Genomic DNA, 21,208 nt, shown 5'->3' with positions numbered 1-21,208 from the left:
AAACCACAGTCACAGAAAACTAACCAATCTGATCACATGGACCACGGCCTTGTCTAACTCAATGAAACTATGAGCCATGCCATGTAGGGCCACCCAAGACAGATGGGTCATGGTGGAGAATTCTGACAAAACGTGCTCCACTGGAGAAGGGAATAGCAAACCACTTCAGTATTCTTGCCTTGAGAACCCCATGAATGGTATGAAAAGGCAAAAAGATAGGACACTGAAAGATGAACTCCCCAGGTCAGTAGGTGCCCAATATGCTGTTGGAGATCAGTGGAGAACTAACTCCCAAAAGAATGAAGAGACTGAGCCAAAGCAAAAATACCAGTTGTGGATGTGACTGGTAATGGAAGTAAAGTCTGATGCTGTAAAGAGCAATATTGTATGGGAACCTGGAATGTTAGGTCCACGAATCAAGGCAAACTGGAAGTGGTCAAACAGGAGATGGCAAGAGTGAACATCAACATTTTAGGAATCAGGAACTAAAATGGACTGGAATGGGTGAATTTAACTCAGGTGACCATTATATCTACTACTGTGGGCAAGAATCCCTTAGAAGAAATGGAGCAGCCATTTCTCCAAAAGAGTCAACAAAAGAGTCCAAAATGCAGTACTTGGATGCAGTCTCAAAAAGAGCAGAATGATCTCTCTTCATTTCCAAGGCAAACCATTCAATATCACAGTAATCCAAGTCTATGCCCTGACCAATAATGCTGAAGAAGCTGAAGTTGAACAGTTCTATGAAGACCTACAAGACCTTCTAGAACTAACACCCAAAGAAGATGTCCTTTTCATTATAGGGGACTGGGATGCCAAAGTAGGAAGTCAAGAAATACCTGGAGTAATGGGCAAATTTGGCCTTGGAATGCGGAATGAAGCAGGACAAAGGCTAACAGAGTTTTACCAAGAGAATGCACAGGTCATGGCAAACACCCTCTTCCCATAATACAAGAGAAGACTCTACACATGGACATCACCAGATGGCCAACACCGAAATCAGATGGATTATATTCTTTGCAGCCAAAGGTAGAGAAGCTCTATACAGTCAGCAAAAACAAGACTGGGAGCTGACTGTGACTCAGATCATGAACTCCTTATTGCCAAATTCAGACTTAAATTGAAGAAAGTAGGGAAAACCACTAGACCATTCAGGTATGACCTAAATCAAATCCCTTGTGGCTATACAATGGAACTGAGAAATAGATTCAAGAGACTAGATCTGACAGACAGAGTGCCTGAAGTAACTATGGACAGAGGTTTGTGACATTGTACAGGAGACAGGGATCAAGACCATCCCCAAGAAAAAGAAATGCAAAAAGGGAAAAATGGCTGTCTGAGGAGGCCTTAAAATAGCTGTGAAAAGAAGAGAAGTGAAAAGCAAAGGAGAAAAGGAAAGATATACCCATTTGAATGCAAGTTCCAAAGAATAGCAAGGAGAGATAAGAAAGTCTTCCTCAGTGATCAATGCAAAGAAATAGAGGAAAACAAAAGAATGGGAAAGACTAGTGATTTCTTCAAGAAAATTAGAGATACCAAGGGAAATTTTCATGCAAAGATGGGCTCGATAAAGGACAGAAATGGTGTGGACCTAACAGAAGCAGAAGATATTAAGAAGAGGTGGCAAGAATACACAGAAGAATTATACAAAAAAGATCTTCACGACCCAGATAATCACGATGGTGTGATCACTCATCTAGAGCCGGACATCCTGGATTTCGAAGTCAAGTGGGCTTTAGGAAGCATCACTATGAACAAAGCTAGTGGAGGTGATGGAATTCCAGTTGAGCTGTTTCAAATCCTAAAAGATAATGCTGTGAAAGTGCTGCCCTCAATATACCAGCAAATTTGGAAAAGTCAGCAGTGGCCACAGAACTGGAAAAGGTCAGTTTTCATTCCAATCCCAAAGAAAGGCAATGCCAAAGAATGCTCAAACTACTGCACAATTGCACTCATCTCGCACACTAGCAAAGTACTGCTTAAAATTCTCCAACTCAGGCTTCAACAATACGTGAACTGTGAACTTCCAGATATTTAAGCTGGATTTAGAAAAGCCAGAGGAACCAGAGATCAAATTGTCAACATCTGTTGGATCATCGAAAAAGCAAGAGAATACCAGAAAAAACATCTACTTCTGCTTTATTGACTATGCCAAAGCCTTTGACTGTGTGGATCACAACAAACTGTGGAAATTTCTTCAAGAGATTGAAATACCAGACCACCTGACCTGCCACCTGAGAAATCTGTATGCAGGTCAAGAAGCAACAATTAGAACTGGACATGGAACAACAGACTGATTCCAAATTGGGAAAGGAGTACTTCAAGGCTGTATATTGTCACCCTGCTTATTTAACTTCTATGCAGAGTACATCATGAGAAGTGCTGGACTGGATGAAGCACATGTTGGAATCAAGATTGCCGGGAGAAATATCAAGAACCTCAGATATGCAGATGACACCACTCTTATGGCAGAAAGCGAAGAGGGACTAAAGAGCCTCTTGATGAAAGTGAAAGAGGAGAGTGAAAAAGTTGGCTTAAAAGTCAACATTCAGAAAACCAAGATCATGGCATCTGGTCGCATCACTTCATGGCTAATAGATGGGGAACAGTGGAAACAGTGAGAGACTTTATCTTCTTGGGCTCCAAAATCGCTGCAGATGGTCACTGCAGCCATGAAATTAAAAGACACTTGCTCCTTGGAAGAAAAACTGTGACCAACCTAGTCAGTTAGTCAGTCAATTCAGTTGCTGAGTCATGTCTGACTCTGCAACTGCATGGACTGTAGCACGCGAGGCCTCCCTGTCCATCCTAGACAGCTTATGAAAAAGCAGAGACATTACTTGGCCAGCAAAGGTCCATCTAGTCGAAGCTATGGTTTTTCCAGTAGTCATGTATGGATGTGACAGTTGGACTATAAAGAAAGCTGAGCACTGAAGAATTAATGCTTTTGAACTGTAGTGTTGGAGAGGACTCTTGAGAGTTCTTGGACTGCAAGGAAATCTGTCCTGAATATTCATTGGAAGGACTGATGGTGAAGCTGAAACTCCAATACTTTGGCCACTTGAGCGGACTCGTTTGAAAAGACTCTGATGCTGGGAAAGATTGAAGGCGGGAGGAGAAGGGAACGACAGAGGATGAGATGGTTGGATGGCATCACGGACTCAATGGACATGAGTTTAAGTAAACTCCAGGAGTTGGTGATGGAAAGGGAGGCCTGGCATTCTGCAGCCCATGGGGTCGCAAAGAGTCGGACACGACTGAGCGACTGAACTGAACTGGAAAGATTTTCATGTGCTAATATATTTTGCCCCTTCACACATGTATCCATTACAAAATGCCTGGTCTTAGTAGACTCAAAAAATGTTCAGGAATGAATGAATGATCAGGGTAACCAGCTCACATGCATAATTAAGATCGAACTCTCTTCTGGCCTTCTCAGCGGTATTTGTACCTGGTCTCGTGCCCCTAGGGTCCATTCTCCACATGGAAGGCAGAGTGAGCTTTTAAAAAACGTGCAGATTATCACTTTGTTTCCTTGCTTGAACCCCTCCAATGGTTTCCATCCACATTATAACAAAATTCAAACTCCTTACCCTGCAAAGCCCTTCATGATCTGCCTACTTTTAACATCATATGTCACGGCCCTTCCTCCCTTGCCCTTCAGGCTCCAGACACACTGGGATTCCTTCCAGGCTTTAGCATCAGCTGTGTTTTATGTTTGAAGAACTCTTGTCCTGCTTTGGAGTAATTGTCACATGACCATAACTTCACCATAAATGTCACCTCCACAGAGAGGCCTTCTGTGACCTCCTGGTCTAGAAAACTTTCCCCAAACACTGTCTCATCACCTTTCTGTATTTCCATGAAGCCTCCATTGCTGCATGACAACTGCCTACAAATACTCTGTTATTATTTTATTTCATAATTCAACAATGAGGAAATCAATTAAGGTACAGTGGGTACAGCTTCTCTCTCCTCTTCTTAATTTTTGTTTCGTGAGAAACAATTTCGGTATGTATTTGTTTGGATGTGCTGGGTCTTTGCTGCAGTGCACAGGCTTCTCTTGTGGAGCAGGGACTCTGGAGCGTGCCAGCTCAGTAGTTGCAGCTCACAGACTAAGTTGCCCTGCAGCAGTTCCTCAAGCAGGGATCAAAGCCACGTCCCCTGCACTGGAAGGCGGACTCACAACCACTGAACCACCAGGGAAGTCCCAATCTGTCTGTTCTCTAGGGGGTCTGAGGCTTCATTTGAGATGACTGTAATGCCCGGGAGTTGCAATAATTGGAGGCTGATTGATCCCCTCCCCCCCACCTCCTCCCTACGCATGGCTTGGGCTTCCTTCCAACATGGTGACCTCACCATAGCTGGACTTCTCACATGGCAGCTCAGGGTTCCAAGAGACCAAGGCAGAAGCTGCCAGTCCTCTTTAAAGGCCTTGGAACCATTATAGGGTCCTTTCTGCCATACTCTATTAATCAAAGCAGACCCAGGTCTACTCAGATTCAAACGAAGGGCCATCTCTAATGTGCCAGACCCATACTCTGGCAATAATACCATTTTCTCATTAATTTCTCTGTTTACATGTATCAGTTGCTTATTGAGCAAGCCGCAGGAATACAAACAAACCAGTTTCTTTCTCTCATCGTTGCTTCTAGATGAACTGTGTTGTTTCTCCTTTTCCTGTCTCTTAATAGCATCTTGGGCAGATCTTCTAATGTTCCTGTCACTTTAATTTATTAAAGGCCTGGCCTCATTTAAGCTGGTCCATCTAATTGAAGGCTAACTCCTTTCGCTCCTGGGCAGGGCCTGGATTGAACTCGAGCGAGCAGGAAGAGGCATGGTCTGCTCTTAGACCCCTCACCACTTTCCTGGCCAAAGTCCTTTTCTCTTTTTCACAGGGTCAGGAAGGAGAAATCAGGGGACAAGTTCCTCTTAGCAGGGGCCATTTCTTCTCTAGCTGTGAACGTACCTGGTATGGTAGGCATCGAGATGCCAGCTGTCCTGTGGGTGCACCGCAAGGTTGCCCTGCTATTCTCTTCCCTATTATGCTCCTTTTCCAGGTCTGCACCTGACACCCCACTCAATGATCGCCCCAACTCTGTGCCCACAGCCAATAGCCTCTGGGGCCTCTTCACCTGCAGGTGTCCCTCTTGGGAGAACATGGGCAAGGCAGCTCATGGCCATTCACCTTTCCCACATCCCCCAACCCGTGGGAAATAACTGCTGGATGTCCTGAAGTGTCCCCTCTCCCTGTCCCTTGCCTCTATTCAGTTCTCCAGCCCTCCAACCTCCAGCCAGATAGCACACGGGCTAATCTGAATGGCAAATCCCGCTCCAGGGAGAGGAGGGTAGACACCAGCAACCCAGGTATCCAACGACTGCCCCTCGCTCTCTCTCCTCCCCTCACCACCCCGTACCCTCCCCCACCCCTCTGCTTATGGAAGCTGTAGAAGGGCGTGCTGGGTGATGTTTGAGCCTAGCAGGACTACTTCAGCCATCTCCTATTAATCATAAATCCTGTAGACAGACGTGTTCAGTGCCAAATCGCTGCTTCTTTGTTTTAAAAAGTGTGGCGGTGCTTAAGACCCCTTTCTCCTAAGTGCTGGGTCCAGTCTCCAATGTGAAAAGCAATAAAGTCCACCCCACATCCCAAATCCATGATTACGGTCCATCTCTCCACTCAAATACGTGATCCACAAGAGCAGGTCCTGGATGTTTTATTCCCCACTGGGTCTCTGGTGCCTAGGTACACAGGTGGGGCTCCACAAAGAGATAAAGAGCAAAAGAAAAGGGCCTGCTACGTCCTAAATGACCTGAAAGGATGGCCAGGGTGGTCAGATGCACCCATCAGTTCCCTTCCTACTGGCTCCAGCTGTGAGGTTCTGGCCACAGATGCAGAGTTTTGCTTCTGGCCTCTGGCTGCTCCTCTGGTCTAGTTCTCTCCAGGGGTAGCTAGTCTGGGTGGGGAGACAGACCTCCACGTGGGTGACTTGTGAAGCCAAGAGCCTGGGACATGCTACGAGGGCTGGGGTAGTGTCCCTGGGGGCCCATCAGAGACTGACTAAAGGGGAGGGTGCTCTTCTTAGCTATCTATCCCTCGGAACGGGTGTAGCCCATGAGGGAAGAGGCAGAAGAGAAAATACCTTTCTCCCATGAAGCATGTCCTGCGGGGCTGGCCCACACCCACTCTGTGATCGCCGGCCAGAAGCACACTCTGACCGGGACGTCCTCCAAGGCGGCCCAGGCCTCAGTGGTGGACAGACCACCAAGGGCAGCTGCCTCGGCAGCGCTACCCAACCCAGACCATCCCTGGCTTCCCTCCAAAGCCTGAGGAGGGCTCCGGCCCAGGCCCTGTGGCTTTATCTGAGCAGTCTTCAACCAGAGAGAACAGGGAGCACCCTGTCCCTAAACATAGCTGGAAAACAGACACACCTTGGGGGTCGGAGGCTGAAGGGAGTCAGATAATAAGTGGTTTGGATTAGGGGGAAAAAAGAGCATTTTTTCCTTCTTTCATGCCAAGGTATTCAGGAGGAGACAGAGGAAGATGGGAGGCCCAGGGCGGAAGAAATCAGGCAGCATCTGCCAGTCCCTGCATTCAGCAGCCGGAGCGGGCTGGAGGTGGCGTGGTTTAGGTCCCTGGAGCCAGGAACTGTGGCACCTGAGAGCCAGGCATTGGGCTAGGGGTAGGGTGGCCCTGGGGAAGCTGACAGGTACCAGGGGAAGAGGACTGTGCTCTTGAATTTGAGGGTGTTCAGGGGTGGCTGAGGCCTGGGCCCCCAAGTTTAGGGCCAAGTCTCCATTCTGGGAAGCCCCTCATTATGGGAAGAGTGGGCCTCAGGGTTTTGCCTAAAGCTTCTGGAGAAGACACCCCAGGGACTGCAGGATGGACCCCCACCCACCCCACACCCTCAGGCAGCCTTGGAGCCCACGGTCCTCTTTCCTCTGTCCCCCTTCCACTTCCTGCTGTCACCCGCTGCTCTAGCAGGAACGCTCCCCTGGAAAGCAGTTGCAGACTAGAATACTTTATTCAAGAGAATCTGGCTTGGCGGTCAGACAGCCATGCGAGGGCAGCTCGCTCCATGTCCAGCTTGGGGCCCGCTTTTTGCCTTTGTCCTTGAGAGGGGTGGGATGATGATGCCTTGGCCACAAAGAACAATGTTTCAGCACAAGCAGCAGTTAAGAGGTGAGGCGAGACTGAGGGGACGAGGAGTGGCAGAGGCCCCCCCAGGCAAGCACTGTTCTCCAGAGCTGAACGTCCGACCTCCAGGGTGCAGAGTGGCTGCCTGCCCACCCTCTCAGCAGGGCCAGCATGGCCAGAGCAGTGGCCTCCACCCCCCACTTCCACCAGGAGCTGCTCCAGCAAGGGTTGCTGGTCTGCGCGGAGCCCAAGGTTCCAGGAGGGCAAGTGGTGGGTCTCCAGTCCTCCCTTCTCCAGCCTCCTGGAGACCCCCGGGGGCCTCTGAGGCCAGGCCTGCCCATCATCACAAAGCCGCAAGTCTTGCTCCTTCTCAAGCTGAAGCCACATGGGTCTGTCTTCTTTCTCTCACGTTCTGTTTAAGGCACTGAATTCCTGAGGGTCCTGTCCCGTGGAGGGAGTGAGTCATTCAGCAGGGATACAATTGGCTAATAAATAGAGGGCAGGTGCCAGCAGGGAGGTAACTGAGAATGTGACGGTAATAAATACACGAGCTGGGTGTAGGGGGTCTCTCTCCTTCGAGGGACTGGTTACCTCCGGGAAACAGTATCACCGCACCTGCCAGAGACCAAACACAGAAAGAGGGTATCAGCCCAGGGTGGAGGGTGGGAGGACTTCCTGGAGGGGAAGTTTGGACAGGGAGCATGGAGAGCCTGCAGTGCTCCTGGATCTCTGCTTGCACGAGGCTGAGAAGCAGCTAGGAAATGGTCTTCACCAAGCACTTACCCAGGTGCTCAGCCCTGCGCCAAGCACTCTCTCATTTACCCTTAAAGATATTCCACGAGGAAGGGTGCAATTACTATCATCCTTTGGCAGATGAGGAAACAGAGGCTCAGAGAGGTTAAGAAACTTGCCCAAGGTCACACAGCAAGTTAGTGGCAAAGCCGGCTTTGAACACAGTCTGGCTCCATGCACCAATGCCTTTGGTTACTTTGGGGCAGCAATCTTCAAACAAGGATACCGGAACCCCTGGATGCACATGAAGATTGTCCAAGTCCTATGTGAGTATTGGTAGTTTTAGAGGAATCTGCTCCCAGCCTCTACCTGCACTCTGCCCGAAAATTGTCTGCGACAGAGGTCTGCTTCCCATCATCTCGTTGCCAAAGGCCCTTCTCCCTCAGAAAGGAAGGAAGTTCCTGTTACAGTACTTTGTCCCAAGGTAAAAAGGATTCAGGGGGACACTGAATAAAAGAATAATTTGATAGATATTGGTGTAGGTGGTTGAGAAAAGAAATATGGTGAGCTATTGGGTAACCAAGTCTTTTGCAAGTTGGGTGGTTTCCACATCTGCTTTCAACAAAATTGGAGAGATTAGCTAAATCGTCAGGTAATATGTCAAGAGAAGTAAATTCTTATAGCACATCACTTTCAGGTTTTCGGGAAATATTGATAACTTGGAAGGAGTTCAAGTGATTGAGTAACACCCAGCCCCATTTACTTATTTATGTGAACACGGTTTTTCAATCTTTTCATCTGCAAAAAATGAACAGGAACGGAATTACTGCTGAATCCCGTCTCAGTCTGGCAGGAGATAACGTTCATGGCCGGGTTCATCAACTAACTGAAAAGAAGTAGCTGCAACCATCTCATTGAGATGCAACCCCAGTAAGATTGACTGTCCTTTTGTGCTTAGCATCTAGAAAAATATAATGTATTTGTGCTGTTTTAACCAATGGGTACTACTAACAATTACTGTGATAATTCATTCCAAGAAAAAGTTTACTTTCGAGTTTTCTGCTCACAGGAAAATTTAAAATAATTCAAACTCATATACCATTGTTGTGTCAGATAAGTAAGAAAAGGTGGTACATAAAAGATGTTTGACTATTTAAAAAATATTACATTAGGCTGAAATTCTGTGGGGAAAGTAAAATGGAAAGACATGTTCGAGGAAAAAGGAAGCAATGGAAATATGCAGCTATTAAAGGAGAGTGTTCATATACTTTTTGATGTTGTTAAACAATTTTTAAAAAGTGAATGGTGGTATTAAATTTGGATGGCTTATTCCACAGGATACATCTGGAGAGTGATATAATGACTTTATATTAAAATATTAATATATTACATTCTTTGCAACTATCTACAATGTTGATGAAAAAAGTTAATGTTGACTTAAAAATGAACAAGGGGGCATGTGGGCTTTGGAAGTTCTTTCAAGAGATTCCTGAATGAAACATTTGAAGGCTGCTACCCCAGCAGCTAGGACAGGATGCTTTCCATCTGGGGCTGCCCGGTTGGGGAGCGCTGTGGGGACTGCCAGCCCCTCCCCTAGTCACTGCTCGGAACCAGGGGAGAAATAAGGGCTACATGCCTGCAGGGACCAACCTCCCCAGAATCCCTAGCTTCACAGAGTGGGGTGGACGTGTCTGCTCCTGCAGGGACAGGCTCACAGGGTAGAACTTGGCCAGCTCCAGCCCCATGACATGAGAAGATCTGTGGAAAAGACAGGACTGTGGAGACAGTCCTGTCGCTGGGAGGAGACTGGTCTTGAAGGAGAACCGTGGTGCTGAGTTACTGCGCATGTGATCTCCTTTATTTTTACTGTTTACTCTCACAGATTCAGGGTTGCCCTTTGCTAATTCTTCTCTTCCAACACTCAGGCCTGGACCCCAGCCACCTTCTCCAGAGGTGAAGCCAAATGGACAGGTAACATGGACAAAGAAAGAAAAGCAAGTAGGCCCCAAGGCTCCCTGGGAGAGTGAAAGAAATACTGGCCTGAGAGCCAGCAAGGGGCTCTACCTTCCCTAGGGCCTCCAGGAGGTAGTACTGGCTAAATTTTTGGACTTAAAAAAAAAAATCTTACTTTAAAAAAATAAAATTTTTGGCCACACCCTGCAGCACGTAGGACCTTAGTTTCCTGACCAGGGACCCGTGCGTTGGAAGGTGGAGTCTTAACCACTGGACTGCTGGCCTGTGTGTGTGCTAAGTTGCTTCAGCTGGGTCTGACTCTTTACCACTCTATGGACTGTAGCCCACCAGCCTCAGTCCTTAAATTTTTGGACTTCCTAACACTAGAGTGTAAGCCCTGTAAGGGCAGAAATATTATTGGTCTGCCCATGAAAGTACCCGGCACACAGTAGGTGCTTGGTAAATGTTTTGACCCTGCTGACCCTCATTCTACACACAGAAAAACTAGGCTCAGAGAGGTGATGTGACTTGCTCAAGGACATACAGAGACAGAATGAAGCCAGGACGGCTTCCTGGTTCTTGTCTTGGCTCATCAGAGGCTTCCTAGGGCCTGGAATCTCTAGGTTCTGGCCCATACTGATGGCTTTGTCCCTCCCCGACCACTGACCATGCTGGCAGGGTGGGGCTCCCCTCTGGCCCAGCCTCCTTGCCATCCCTGGGCACCCCCGTGCACTCACAGGTGACAGTCTTTGTGTTCCTGCTCCACTCTCTTCCTCGGGCCCCTGACCCTGGATCTCCTCCTGCAATAAGCCAAAAGCGTCAAGACAGAGCAGCAGGGGGCCCCCATGCTAGGGCAGGCGCTGGCAGGCCTGAGAACAGGCCGGTACCCCTGCCAGGCTGCTTACCTTTTTAGCTTCATCTTCCCCCGCAGAGGTCTGCAAAAACAGAGAGAGGAACAGAGGAGAATTAGGACAGCCGTGGGTCGGGGCTCCCTGGTCAGACTCCCCTGGCCATCACTGGGGCTGGCCCTGTATTTGGTGCTGAAGCCACTAGAGGGTAGCATGGAGCTAGTGAGGGAGAGATGCCCAGAGGCCTGGGGGCTTCCACTCCCACTCTAGGCCCTGGTGGCCCCACTACGAGAGGTGCGAATGCTCTTTTGGAGGTCCTCCCCACACCTGTCTGCTCTCCTCTGCTTCTTGGAATCAAATCTGGGGACCGAGTCTGCTCTCTGCCGCCTTTCTCTGTTCATTTCCTTCCCTTGCACCTGCCAGGGTGCCCTCTGGGAGTCTCCTCGCTGACAGTAAATGAGGGGCAAGGCCACCTGTCAAGGCACAACTGCCACCACTCTACCCTGGGGATGTGTGACGTTGCAGCAATCTCAGGGACTCAGGGAGTGGGATGACAAGAGGTGATCGAAAGCCCCACAGTCACCAGACTTGTCCTGGCTCTGTCTCCCAGGGCCGTGGCTGTTGGCCCAGAAGAGAGAAGAAAGGTGGCCCTGTTGCTCAGCCCTCTGGACGGCGACAGTCTTCCCTGGGAACCATGGTGGGGGCGTGGGACAGCGTGGTGACAGTCAGCTTTGGGCCAGGGAAGGCTGCCCTGGGCTGGCTGTCTCCCTTGGGAGCCAGGGCAGGGTACCAGCACCTCCTGGGACTGTCTGGTCCTGTCTTTGCAATCTAGGATCAGTCAAAGACACTCTTGTACCCTTAATCTTCTCATCTGTCTGCCCCAACATACAGGTTATGAGGGCAAAAGTGATGGGGAAGGTGAAAGGTCGCTGTCTAGCACTGCCAAGGAGGATTTGCTACTGAACTGCTGTTACATGGCCAAGCCCTGGCAAGGGAGGATGGGAGGAAGCAGATTGAGGGAGGGCTTCTAGCAGTGGTATAGGTCCAAGAGCAGTGGCCAGAGCCCTGGACACCAGGCAAGACCAAGCCCAGGGCAGTACTGGGGCTTCTGTAGAGTGTCGTAATGGCCATGAGAGGTAGCATGAGAAAGGGCAGGTTTAGGGGTCAACAGGCTGGGGTCAACCCACTAGCTGTGGCAAATCATGTAACCTTAGCAAGCCTCGGTTTCCTCATCTGTAAAATGGGTGGTTAGGAGACAAAGGACCTGGTCTGTCTTGCTCACCACTGTATCCCAAATATCTGAGACCATACCTAGCATACAGTAAGTGTTCAGTAGATGTTTGCTGATTAAATCAGAAAATACACTCAGGTCGGGTGCTTATGTTGGGTGAGGCACAGAGCAGACGCACCATAAACGGTGGTTCTCCCCCTCTTCCTGCCCCAAGATATGGCTCAGGACCTCTGGTCCCATGCCTCCATCCCACGGCGCAGAGGTATCAGGAGTGCCCCTGAACCAGTCGCCAGTGCCAGGCCTGCTGCTCCCGGTAACTAATGCTAAAAGTGCCCTGGGCACCAGCAGCAAGATGTGTTGGGGAGAGGCTCTGCCAGGTGGAGACTCGACTTTAAAGAAAGCCCGTGCCTCCTTCCCTCTGCCTCTTCCCTCCTACCAGGGTTTGTCTGTCTTTGAGCTCCTCAATCCCGTTGCCCCCTCCCGTGGGTCCAAGTGCCTCTTCCAGAGCCCTGGCATCCCCATCCCAGCTCAAGGAGGGAGACAGCGTGCCCAAGCCTGGCCAGTTTGGGAGGGACCCTGGCTCCCTCTGTCCCTGTGGCTTCTCAGTAGCTATGCTCCAGCTCCTGGGACCAGGTCCCTGGGCTGCCACTGGTCCCCAACTTCCCTGGCCTCCATCAGCTAGGGAGGAGGCACAGACTGCAGCACGGATAGGCAACCCCTGGCTGATGCCGTCAGGTGCGTGGGGGCTGTCCCGGCCGCACCCAAGGACCCACTTGCACTCGCAGCGGACGTGCTGAGAGAAGCTCATCTCCACAAAGAAGGGCTGGTCCAGAGAGTGGTACTTCATGAGCTGTGAGGAGACAAAGGTTGGGTGACTGGGCTGCAGGGGTGGCCTGCGGGTTTCCAATACTCCGTTCAGCCACCCCTTAGGGGAGGACCGGACTCCCTGTTTCCCACCAACCTCTGTCCTACATGGGCTTCCCCGGTGGCTCAGATGGTAAAGAATCTGCCTGCAATGCAGGAGAGCTGGGTTCAATCCCTGGGTAGGGATGATCCCCTGGAGAAGGGATAAACTACCCACTCCAGTATTCTTGGGCTTCCCTGGTGGCTCAGATGGTAAAGAATCTGCCTGCAATGTGGGAGACCTGGGTTCATTTCCTGGGTAGGGAAGATCCCTTGGATGAGGGCTTGGCAACCCACTCTAGTATTCATGCCTGGAGAATCCCATGGACAGAGGATCCCGTGATATAGTCCATGGGATCGCGAAGAGTCGGACACAACTGAGCGACTAGTGCTTCCTTCCTTCCTTCTGTACTACACACCCTCATTCTGCTTGGAGCGTGGGGCAACAGCCCTCCTACCTGCCTGTGGACCCGAGGAGGCTCCTATCCCCCCTCTTCCCAGGGCCATCAGCAAAGCACAGGGTGGGAAGGTGGCCCGTGCTCTGAAAGCAGCAAGACCTATGTTCAAATCTTGGCTTTTCCACTTGCTAAGTAGGTGAAATATCATCTCTGAAGCTCAGCTTCCCTCTGTGAAATGGGAATATCACTTGGCTCCAAGGACTGAAAGTTGAGGTAACATTTCTGAAGCATAGTGCTTGGAAATTTCTGCAGTTTCAAGTGCTCAGAAAAAAACCCCAACATTGTGAGTGTGAGTGTGGAAGCAAAGCTCAGGGCACCAAACACTCCTGGTATAAAAAGGGATGTCTTGAATCCGAACAGATTTCTTTCCCAACCTCAATCAGATACCTTGTGTCCTGGGGTAGGGCTAAGCCAGAGCCTGAGAAAGCTGCTAAGGGAGGAGGAGAGGGGGGCTCAAAGACGGGGTGGGGACTCAAGAAGGAGGAGTGCTGTGGGTAAGAACACCTGGGTGTCAGTTCGGGTCCTGTGGCCCTGGCCTGCCCTCTCCCAGCCCCCTTCTCTCGGGGGGCAGGCTCCATGGCCTTCTGAGTGGCTGTGGATGGCGGGGCAGGCTGGGGCCCGAGCCGGGGTGTCACCCTACCTGCATGGTGACGTTGGCTGTCTCCAGGGGCATGCAGTGCACCGTCTCATCGCTGCAGCAGCCGGTGCAGCGCATCAGGGAGACGCAGGATGGGCTGAACATGTGCTCCACCTCGCTGGGGTACTCAGACACGATGTCCACCAGCCTCTCCACCGGCCGGCAGTAGCTGCGGCTCCACACTTGCTCGAAGGGCACCACTGCAAGGAGGCACAGACAGCCGGCTCAGGTCCCCAGGCATGGCAGGCCCTCCCAGGTGCAGCCCACACCCGCTCCTCCAGGAAGCCCCCAGCCTACGTGAGCTCTCCCCCTGCTCTGAACTCCTGATGTCAATTCTCTGGGACGACAGTTGGGCCTCCCCGCTGCCCGCCCCAGCTCATCTGCTAGATGGAAATCCCAGGGGAACAGAACTTCTTAGGGGCTTGCGATTCTCGGCTCTGTTTTCAGCTCAGGTGCCGGCATAGGCCTCGGGGGCCTTGGAGCTTGGAGGAGAGTGTTCTGGTAGTCTCCCCAGGCCTCTGGATCTTTCTCAGGGCCTGACCTGGTCCTCCCTTGGTCTTGGGTAATTGGCAGAATACAGTTAGCTCTGCAAGTTCCGTAAGACTGGCTTGCAGAGTCCCGCAGGGAGGGTGAACCTTCCCCTTAGTCCTTCTTTCCTCTAATATCTGGGCCAGCTCCTCCGCCTGGTGGCCCAGACTGCAGCCAACGACGTGCCCCATCCCCGCTCTCCATTTTCGGTTGGACCACCCTTGCATGGGCCCAGGGCCGCATCACTCAGATTCCTTCTTTCGGTCCATGCTCTTTGCCCCCTTCTCATTTCTAACCAAGTAAAGCCCACCACCCACGCCTCTGGCCCTGCCTCCCTGCCTCCTCTCTGAAGCCTTCTCCAACTTGTCTGATATGAACAGATGTTCCTCTTTTGAGCATAACTCAGCCCCAAGAGCTTGCTTTATCTCCGTCACTGGTGGCTTTTATCATTTTTACAAGCAAGTTGAGGCTCCTTGTAGACAGGCACCCAAACACCCAGTAAACACAGGCTAGGTAATTACTGATTGAGTAGATGATGGTTCACTAAAAATTAACAGGGACATCCCCGACCCCCACGATGTCCTGGTGGTTGTGACTGGATGTTTGGGGGCCTGATCTGGAGTCTCTCAAAAGATGCTGCTCCTTTCGAGGAGGGCCTGGGGCCTGGACCCAAACACAGACTCGCAGGAAGTGAATAGCCAGAGCCAGGAGACTGGCTCCTGGCCCCGGCCATGCTCTGGCTGTGTGACCTTGGGGAGGTCACTGCACCTTTCTGGGTGTATCAGTTTCTCCAGCTGGGGAAAAAGAAGAAGGCTGGGAAGAGATGGCTGCTAAGGGCTCCCCCAGCTCTGACAGGCACTCTGTGTTTCTGTGTGCACTGCGCACACGACCCAGCCCAGCCTTGAGACTGCGGGTGGAGACACATCGCCAATCCTGGGTCACCCTGCCCTGCACTGGATGGTCGTTCTCCTCTGGCAGGAGAGGACAGGGGAGCTGGACCACCTGGGGTCCCTGCAGCCTCTGCCCTGGTGCAATGGCTGCTCCCAGCAGCCCCTCACTTCCTTCCACAGCCCTTCCTAGGAGGCAGAAAGGGCTGAAGTCCATTCTACTGAGCCTGCAAGGACATGAGTCTCAGGGTAATCTCGGAGGAAAAATAAACTTCAACCCTAGCAGAGGCCCTCAGGAAAGACTGCAAGCCGGTGGAAAATACCCAAGAGGTGGTGTGTCCACGTGGAGCTGGCTGCGGCAGCACAGAGCAATAAACCATGCTTATCTGGGCGTCTGCGGCTCCATTCTGCCCTGTCTGTTGCAGGGGCGCTAGGGCTGGGTCCGGGGATGAGAAGGGGACCAGAGGCCTCCCTGATCCTGCCTCTCCAGGCCTCTGGGCCACTCTCCCTGGACCCAAGCAGGAAACAAGGCCATGTCCGCCAGGCGGCTCCAAGCCCCAGGAAACTGGCCTTTGCAGGGAGAGGTCAGAGGAGCAGCACCCTAATGTACCTCCATGAGTGCGTGTTTAGTCTAAAACCTTCATGAGCACTACATAACTCTCAACGTTTAATCTCTGCCTTGGAAAACATAAATAACAGCAGAAGAATAGCCAGCTGCCAAAGCGCCATAGAAGATTCAGGGTCCCGCCCCGGGACCAGCCATCAGGAAGAGCATAGAAGCAGAGGAGGGGCTCCGAAGCCCCCTACCATCCCACAAGCAGACTCTAGCCCAGCCAGGCTGTGCCAGGCTAAGCAGAGCCCAGCAGGGCTGAGAAAGCAGAAGAGACTTCCTATTCCCCCCACACCCACCACATGGACTGTGTCAACAGGACCCAGGCTCCAGGGCCCTGAAGCCTGGCACATCCTGGGCCACACGGCCCAGATGGTGTTGGGAGAGGGCGGTGAAGGCGGTGGGCTGGGCCTGGTTTACCTGGTGGTCATCAAGGAAGAGGGCCGCTCATCCCTGGGGCTACTGTCTTGGGGTGTGGGAGAAACAGAGGGTGCTGGGCGAGGGGCCGGCTGAGAGAGTGCGATGACTACTCCCAGATGTGGGCTGAGCCCCTCAGCAAAGAGCTCTGCTCACCTGCTCCTGAGAGCACTTCCTTTGGCCCCCGACCTGCTTAGAGGCCAGGGTCTGAGAGAGGAACGGTGTGTGTGTGGGGTGTTGCCTGTGGCCCAGCCAGGCGCCTGGCTACCCCCAGGGCCATGAGTGGGCTCCCTTGCCAGCTCCTGGGCAAGCTTCCAGTCTGGCTCCAGCTGCCTACCACCCAGGACAGAGGAGATCCCTGGATGGGAAGTGTTTCATCCTGAGAGCAAGCTCCTGGGGAGGCCACTGGGTTGGGGTGGGGGGACAGGACTGGGCAGAGCCACAGGCCACCAGCCCGAACCCAGCAGGTATCCCCTCTGCAGTCACCGGCAAAGCACACAGCCAGTCTGCCTCGAGAGACACCCTGTTCATGCCTGCTCAGCTGTGAGCCACGGGGAGGCTTGGTGTCATAAACTCCAGCTCTGCCACATGTACTGAGGGGCGTCTGAGCCTTTAGGCAACCCCAAGGGCCTCTCTGAGCCCCAGAGCCTTCATCTACAAAACATAGAGAATATGAGTGCTTTCCTAGTTCACAGCTTGTGGTTAGCATGGAGTTACAGTAAGTGGCCGATACTATTACCATGAATAGTAACAGTAAAAAAAAATCAACGTCTGTGGCTGCAGAATACAGAGCGTGCTGTCTCTTGTCTGGTATTACAAGGGGATGTCGTTTTCAGGATTTTGATAACTGGGGTCCAAAGTTCTTTCCCTGGTCACAATACAGGCTCCCTAATCAATGATGATGATGACAGGGGAGCTGCCCTAAGGGGCTGACACTTCCAAGCCTCCTCACCCAGGTCCCTGGGATATATATACTATTGGGACACCTCTATGGAGTCAGAGAATCCTGTCACCTGGGAAAAAGAACCTTTAGATATCATTTGGTCTAACACTCCCATTTTACAGATGATGAAACTGAGGCTCAGACTTCTTTGTCCAAAATATACTAAAAGGATCAAAAGGGCCATGGGGTGGAGCTAGGTCATGGGTCCTTCTCCAAATCCCAGAAAGCCTAATGTTGTGCCAATCCCAGAGGGGATAGCAGGGCTAGGGAGAGGGTATCAATGAGATCAGTGGCTGCTACTGCCCCCACCTTCTCAGTGCCCAAGGGGCCTGGGACTTAAGCTGGCAGAGCATGACCAAGTCCAGGAGAGGCTGGCTACCAGGCGGTAGAGGGAGGGTGTTCCCAGCACGCAGAGGCTACCACGCGTGTGCGTGCGCACGTCCCTACACGCTCCCTTTCTTCCGTGGGAAGTGGTGTGTGGCCTGCCTGCACGTCTTGGAGAGGCAGGGAGGGAGGAGCAAGGCGGGGGGCCTGGCATGGGCCTCCTGCCTTCTGCACGTATGTCTCTTTTGCAAATGTCTTGCCCTTTGAAGATTCTCCCTTGATGCAACCTAGGGTGGGGAGTGGAGGGGCCGGGGAGGGCACGACTCATTCTGTCTGTGTGTAATCAGTGGAGAGGTCTCCTCAGATCCTTGAAGTTCCTCCAGCCTGGATGCTGGGAACTCTTGCCCCTCCCTGGTCCTCTTGATTGCTGACCCACTGCAGCCTGTTTCTGGACCCTCAGTCTGGCCCTTGGCACTCATCGCTGCACAGCCTTCCAAGACCCCATCTGCCCCCTTGTATCATGCTGGGAAAGGGCTCTGAGCCAACTGTTTGGACACTGGGTATATGTGCTCCTGCCCTGTTCTCTGGGTGCCCGGTGACCCTGGCCCAGGAAGAGATCTCTCTAGGCCTCTGGGTCACAATGGAAGGGGGATCTCTCAGGCCCTGCCAACTCTGTCAGCTAAGGCCTCAGCTAGCTGGCAGACACTTCCAACTTAAGATCGGCCTGCACCCACTCTTCATGCCAACCCTTTCCCATCCGCTGCTGAGCCCTGGGATGTGAGGGCTTGGGGAGCCCTGCACCACGCCCTCCCCACCCAGCCAGCTTACCTTCCACCGCCGATGAAATGTTCCCAGGAGACAAGGCCCACTGCTGTGGACAGAAAGGTGCAGAGGTGAGGGGGACGACCTTGGGCCTCTGTGCTCTGGGGTCCTGTGTGTTGGCAAGAGCACAGAGGCCCCCTCTGCCCTCCTGCCCACCTGCTGCTCAGACATGCGGCCCCATCTCACGGCTCGCTCTTTCCAGTGCAACTGACAACTCGAGGGAGCCTGGATGGGTCCCACTCTCTCTGGCCTCAGTTTCCTCATTCGGAAAGAGTGGGAGACTAGAGAAGTTTTTGGAGACCCATTTGCCTGCTATGTCCCAAAGATCTGGTGAGACTATGGGGGTCTCCCTTCTACCCAGCCCCCAGGCAGCCTGGCTAGGTCCTGTGCAGCTTGCCTTGGCTGGGTGCCAGAGCCCAGGGGGAGGCCATCAGCTGGTAGGAGTGGAGGCGCTGGAGCCGGTGGCGCCAGGAGCTGCTGCCGCCGGTAAAGTTACACCTCTAAGCAGCCCTGCAGCAGGCAGGCGGGCAGCGGGTGGTACGACTCTCCTGCCCCCTCGTGGAACTTGCCCAGCCCACCTACTTCTGAGCCGGGGCCGGGGACTCCCAGGGCAATGGGATACGGCCGTGGGGGTACTGTGGTGGGAAGGGAGCTTCATTGGCTTTGTCAGGATCTCACTGCCCCAGCTGGCTTGCAGCCAGACTCACCCAGCTCCTGGGAAAAGGGCTCTGCTCACTTCCCCAGGCCCTGCACTCAGGACCTCCAGCTGCCCACCGGGGGAAAGAGGGCACAGTGGGACTCTTGTCTCACCCCCGCCGCCCCAGCCCACCCAGGAGCCCTGGGCTCAGCCTGGAGCTTTGGCGGGGGCAGGGCCCAGCCTCCCCACCAATGGCCTCTTGGGCTGGCTTCCCTTCCACCAGGCCAGGTCAGAGGTCCTGGGGGCGCCTGCCTGGTCACAGGGCCTCGACCCTGACCACAAGGCCAGGGACCCGCCTGGGATTAGCAGAGAGATGCTTTTAGCAAAGCCACTGGGGGCTCCAGGGGCCAGACAGGAAACCTCCCTCCCTTCTCTGTGGCTTCCCTGCCCCCGCCAAGACAGACCCCGGGGGCTGGAGTCTGGGACAGTCCAGCCCGAGGTCTCCTCCCAGAGGACCGGTCCGGCCTGGCTCCTGGGAAGCGTGTGGACATCCTTGAGGGTGCCACTGCCCGCTGTGGGTCTGGGATTTCAGAGCCCCGCCCCTCCCCATTCCCAGGCTGGGGGTGGGAGTCTTACCGGCGCAGGCAACGCCAGCCCCGTCAGGAGCTGCAGGAAGCAAGTGAACAGTCTCACGGTAGGCATCTTCTCAGACGTACCAAGCCAGGGGACTCCAAGAGAAAACCACCATGCTCATCTCCAGGGGAAGCCCCTGGCGCAGGACTGGAGTTGGGAGCTGGATGCCCCCCTCACTGTTGCCCCGAGGTCCCCGTGGGCGGCCTGAGCATCCTCTGAAAGTCCTGGAGATTCTGGAGGCCCCCGCAGGTAAGGCTGATGCAGAGTCCGGCGGGCCGGGCGGCGTGGGGCAGGCGAGTCCCTGGGAGGGCGGGTCAGGAGCCCCAGCGCGATCCCGGGTCCTCTCTCTCTCCCTCGCAGCCGGCCAGTGATGCCGCTTCTCGCTCAGACAGCAGCTCCCTTCTGGGACTTAAAGCTTGTTGGCGGCGGTGTTTCAGGGGCCGCGGACAGGGCGGGGCCGCACAGACGCCCCGCCCACCGCCGACGAGGCTCCAGACCCGAGTCCCAGGGAGAGGCCGAGCCCAGCGGGGCCAGAGGGCGGCCGGGCGGCGAAGATCTGAGCCCCAGCTCCCTCGGCCCGCAGTGCGTGGAAGGGGCGATCCCGACGCGGACTTGAAAGAAGGCCAGCCGGACCCGTGCCCGCATCCTCCCCGGCGACGCTCGGAGCTTGCTGCAGCCGCCAAGCACGGGGCACCATCGGATTCAGGCAGCACCCAGTGCGGGCCGCGGAGAGGGGACCACAGTTCGGCTCTGGCCACCTCGGGTGCGGGGCAGCCAGGTTAGCCCGCCGCTTGTGCCCAAAGCTCCTGATGTTAGCGGCCTCTGCAGAGATACCGCTTCAGACCCCCTAGGAAGGCAATGATTTGGTCTGGCACTTCATGATGCCACCTTATACCATCGCCATAATCCTCCAGGGTGAAAGAATTATCAGCCCTATTCTATAGAGGAAGCCATGTCCGACTCTTTGCGGCCGCATGGACTGCAGTCGGCCAGGCTCCGTGGACAGAGCAAAGAGTCTGACACGACTGAGAGGCTAAGCACAGAGCACAGCACAGAGATGGAGAAACCGAGGTTCCAAGAGCGCCCTTGCCTGTATGTGCTGGACACACATATGTACTCTTGAAAATGTGTGTGTGTGTGTGTGTGTGTGTGTGTGTGTGTGTGTGTGTGTAACTAAGCCAAGCCATGTGGCTGTCTCTTCAGTCCAAGCACCATCCTCCTAGCCAGGCACTCAGACAGCAGGCACCAGCCAGGACTTCAGCACTATTTCCTCTTGTGGGAAGCAGTTTTCCCAGGCCTTGCCAGCAAACTGGCCACATGTGGATTGGAGAGAGGCCGAGTGCAGCATTTCCTCCAGGTCCCAGGAGAAGGAGGAGGTGTTCCAGTGCAGCAGGGGTCTGTGTGTGTGTCTGTGCCTGTGCCCGTGTGTGGGCATTTGGGTGGGGTTGTGAAGGTCCCCCTTGTGCTGTCAGTCACTGCGTAGTCTGAGTGTCTGTGTAAATGTCAC

General features: G+C 53.3%; 1 protein-coding gene across 2 annotated transcripts; it reads right to left on the bottom strand.

The window, feature by feature from the left end:
• Positions 7,003–20,274, bottom strand: PGF (placental growth factor). 2 transcript variants are annotated; one of them, XM_005686088.3, is made up of 7 exons: positions 19,705–20,274; positions 18,438–18,480; positions 13,904–14,100; positions 12,676–12,752; positions 10,729–10,758; positions 10,561–10,623; positions 7,003–7,753 (listed from the first exon to the last, which is right to left on the bottom strand). In XM_005686088.3, exons 1-7 carry the CDS (start codon positions 19,768–19,770, stop codon positions 7,726–7,728), a joined length of 504 nt encoding a protein of 167 aa, XP_005686145.1. In that variant the 5' UTR covers positions 19,771–20,274; the 3' UTR covers positions 7,003–7,725. The 2 variants fall into 2 exon arrangements, with proteins under 2 accessions (XP_005686145.1, XP_005686146.1); XM_005686089.3 differs by lacking the exon at positions 10,561–10,623 and having other exon boundaries at positions 19,705–20,263.

Source organism: Capra hircus, chromosome 10 (assembly GCF_001704415.2).
Source record: "Capra hircus breed San Clemente chromosome 10, ASM170441v1, whole genome shotgun sequence".
NCBI lineage: Eukaryota > Metazoa > Chordata > Mammalia > Artiodactyla > Bovidae > Capra > Capra hircus.
This window is presented reverse-complemented; position numbering and strand designations above follow the sequence as displayed.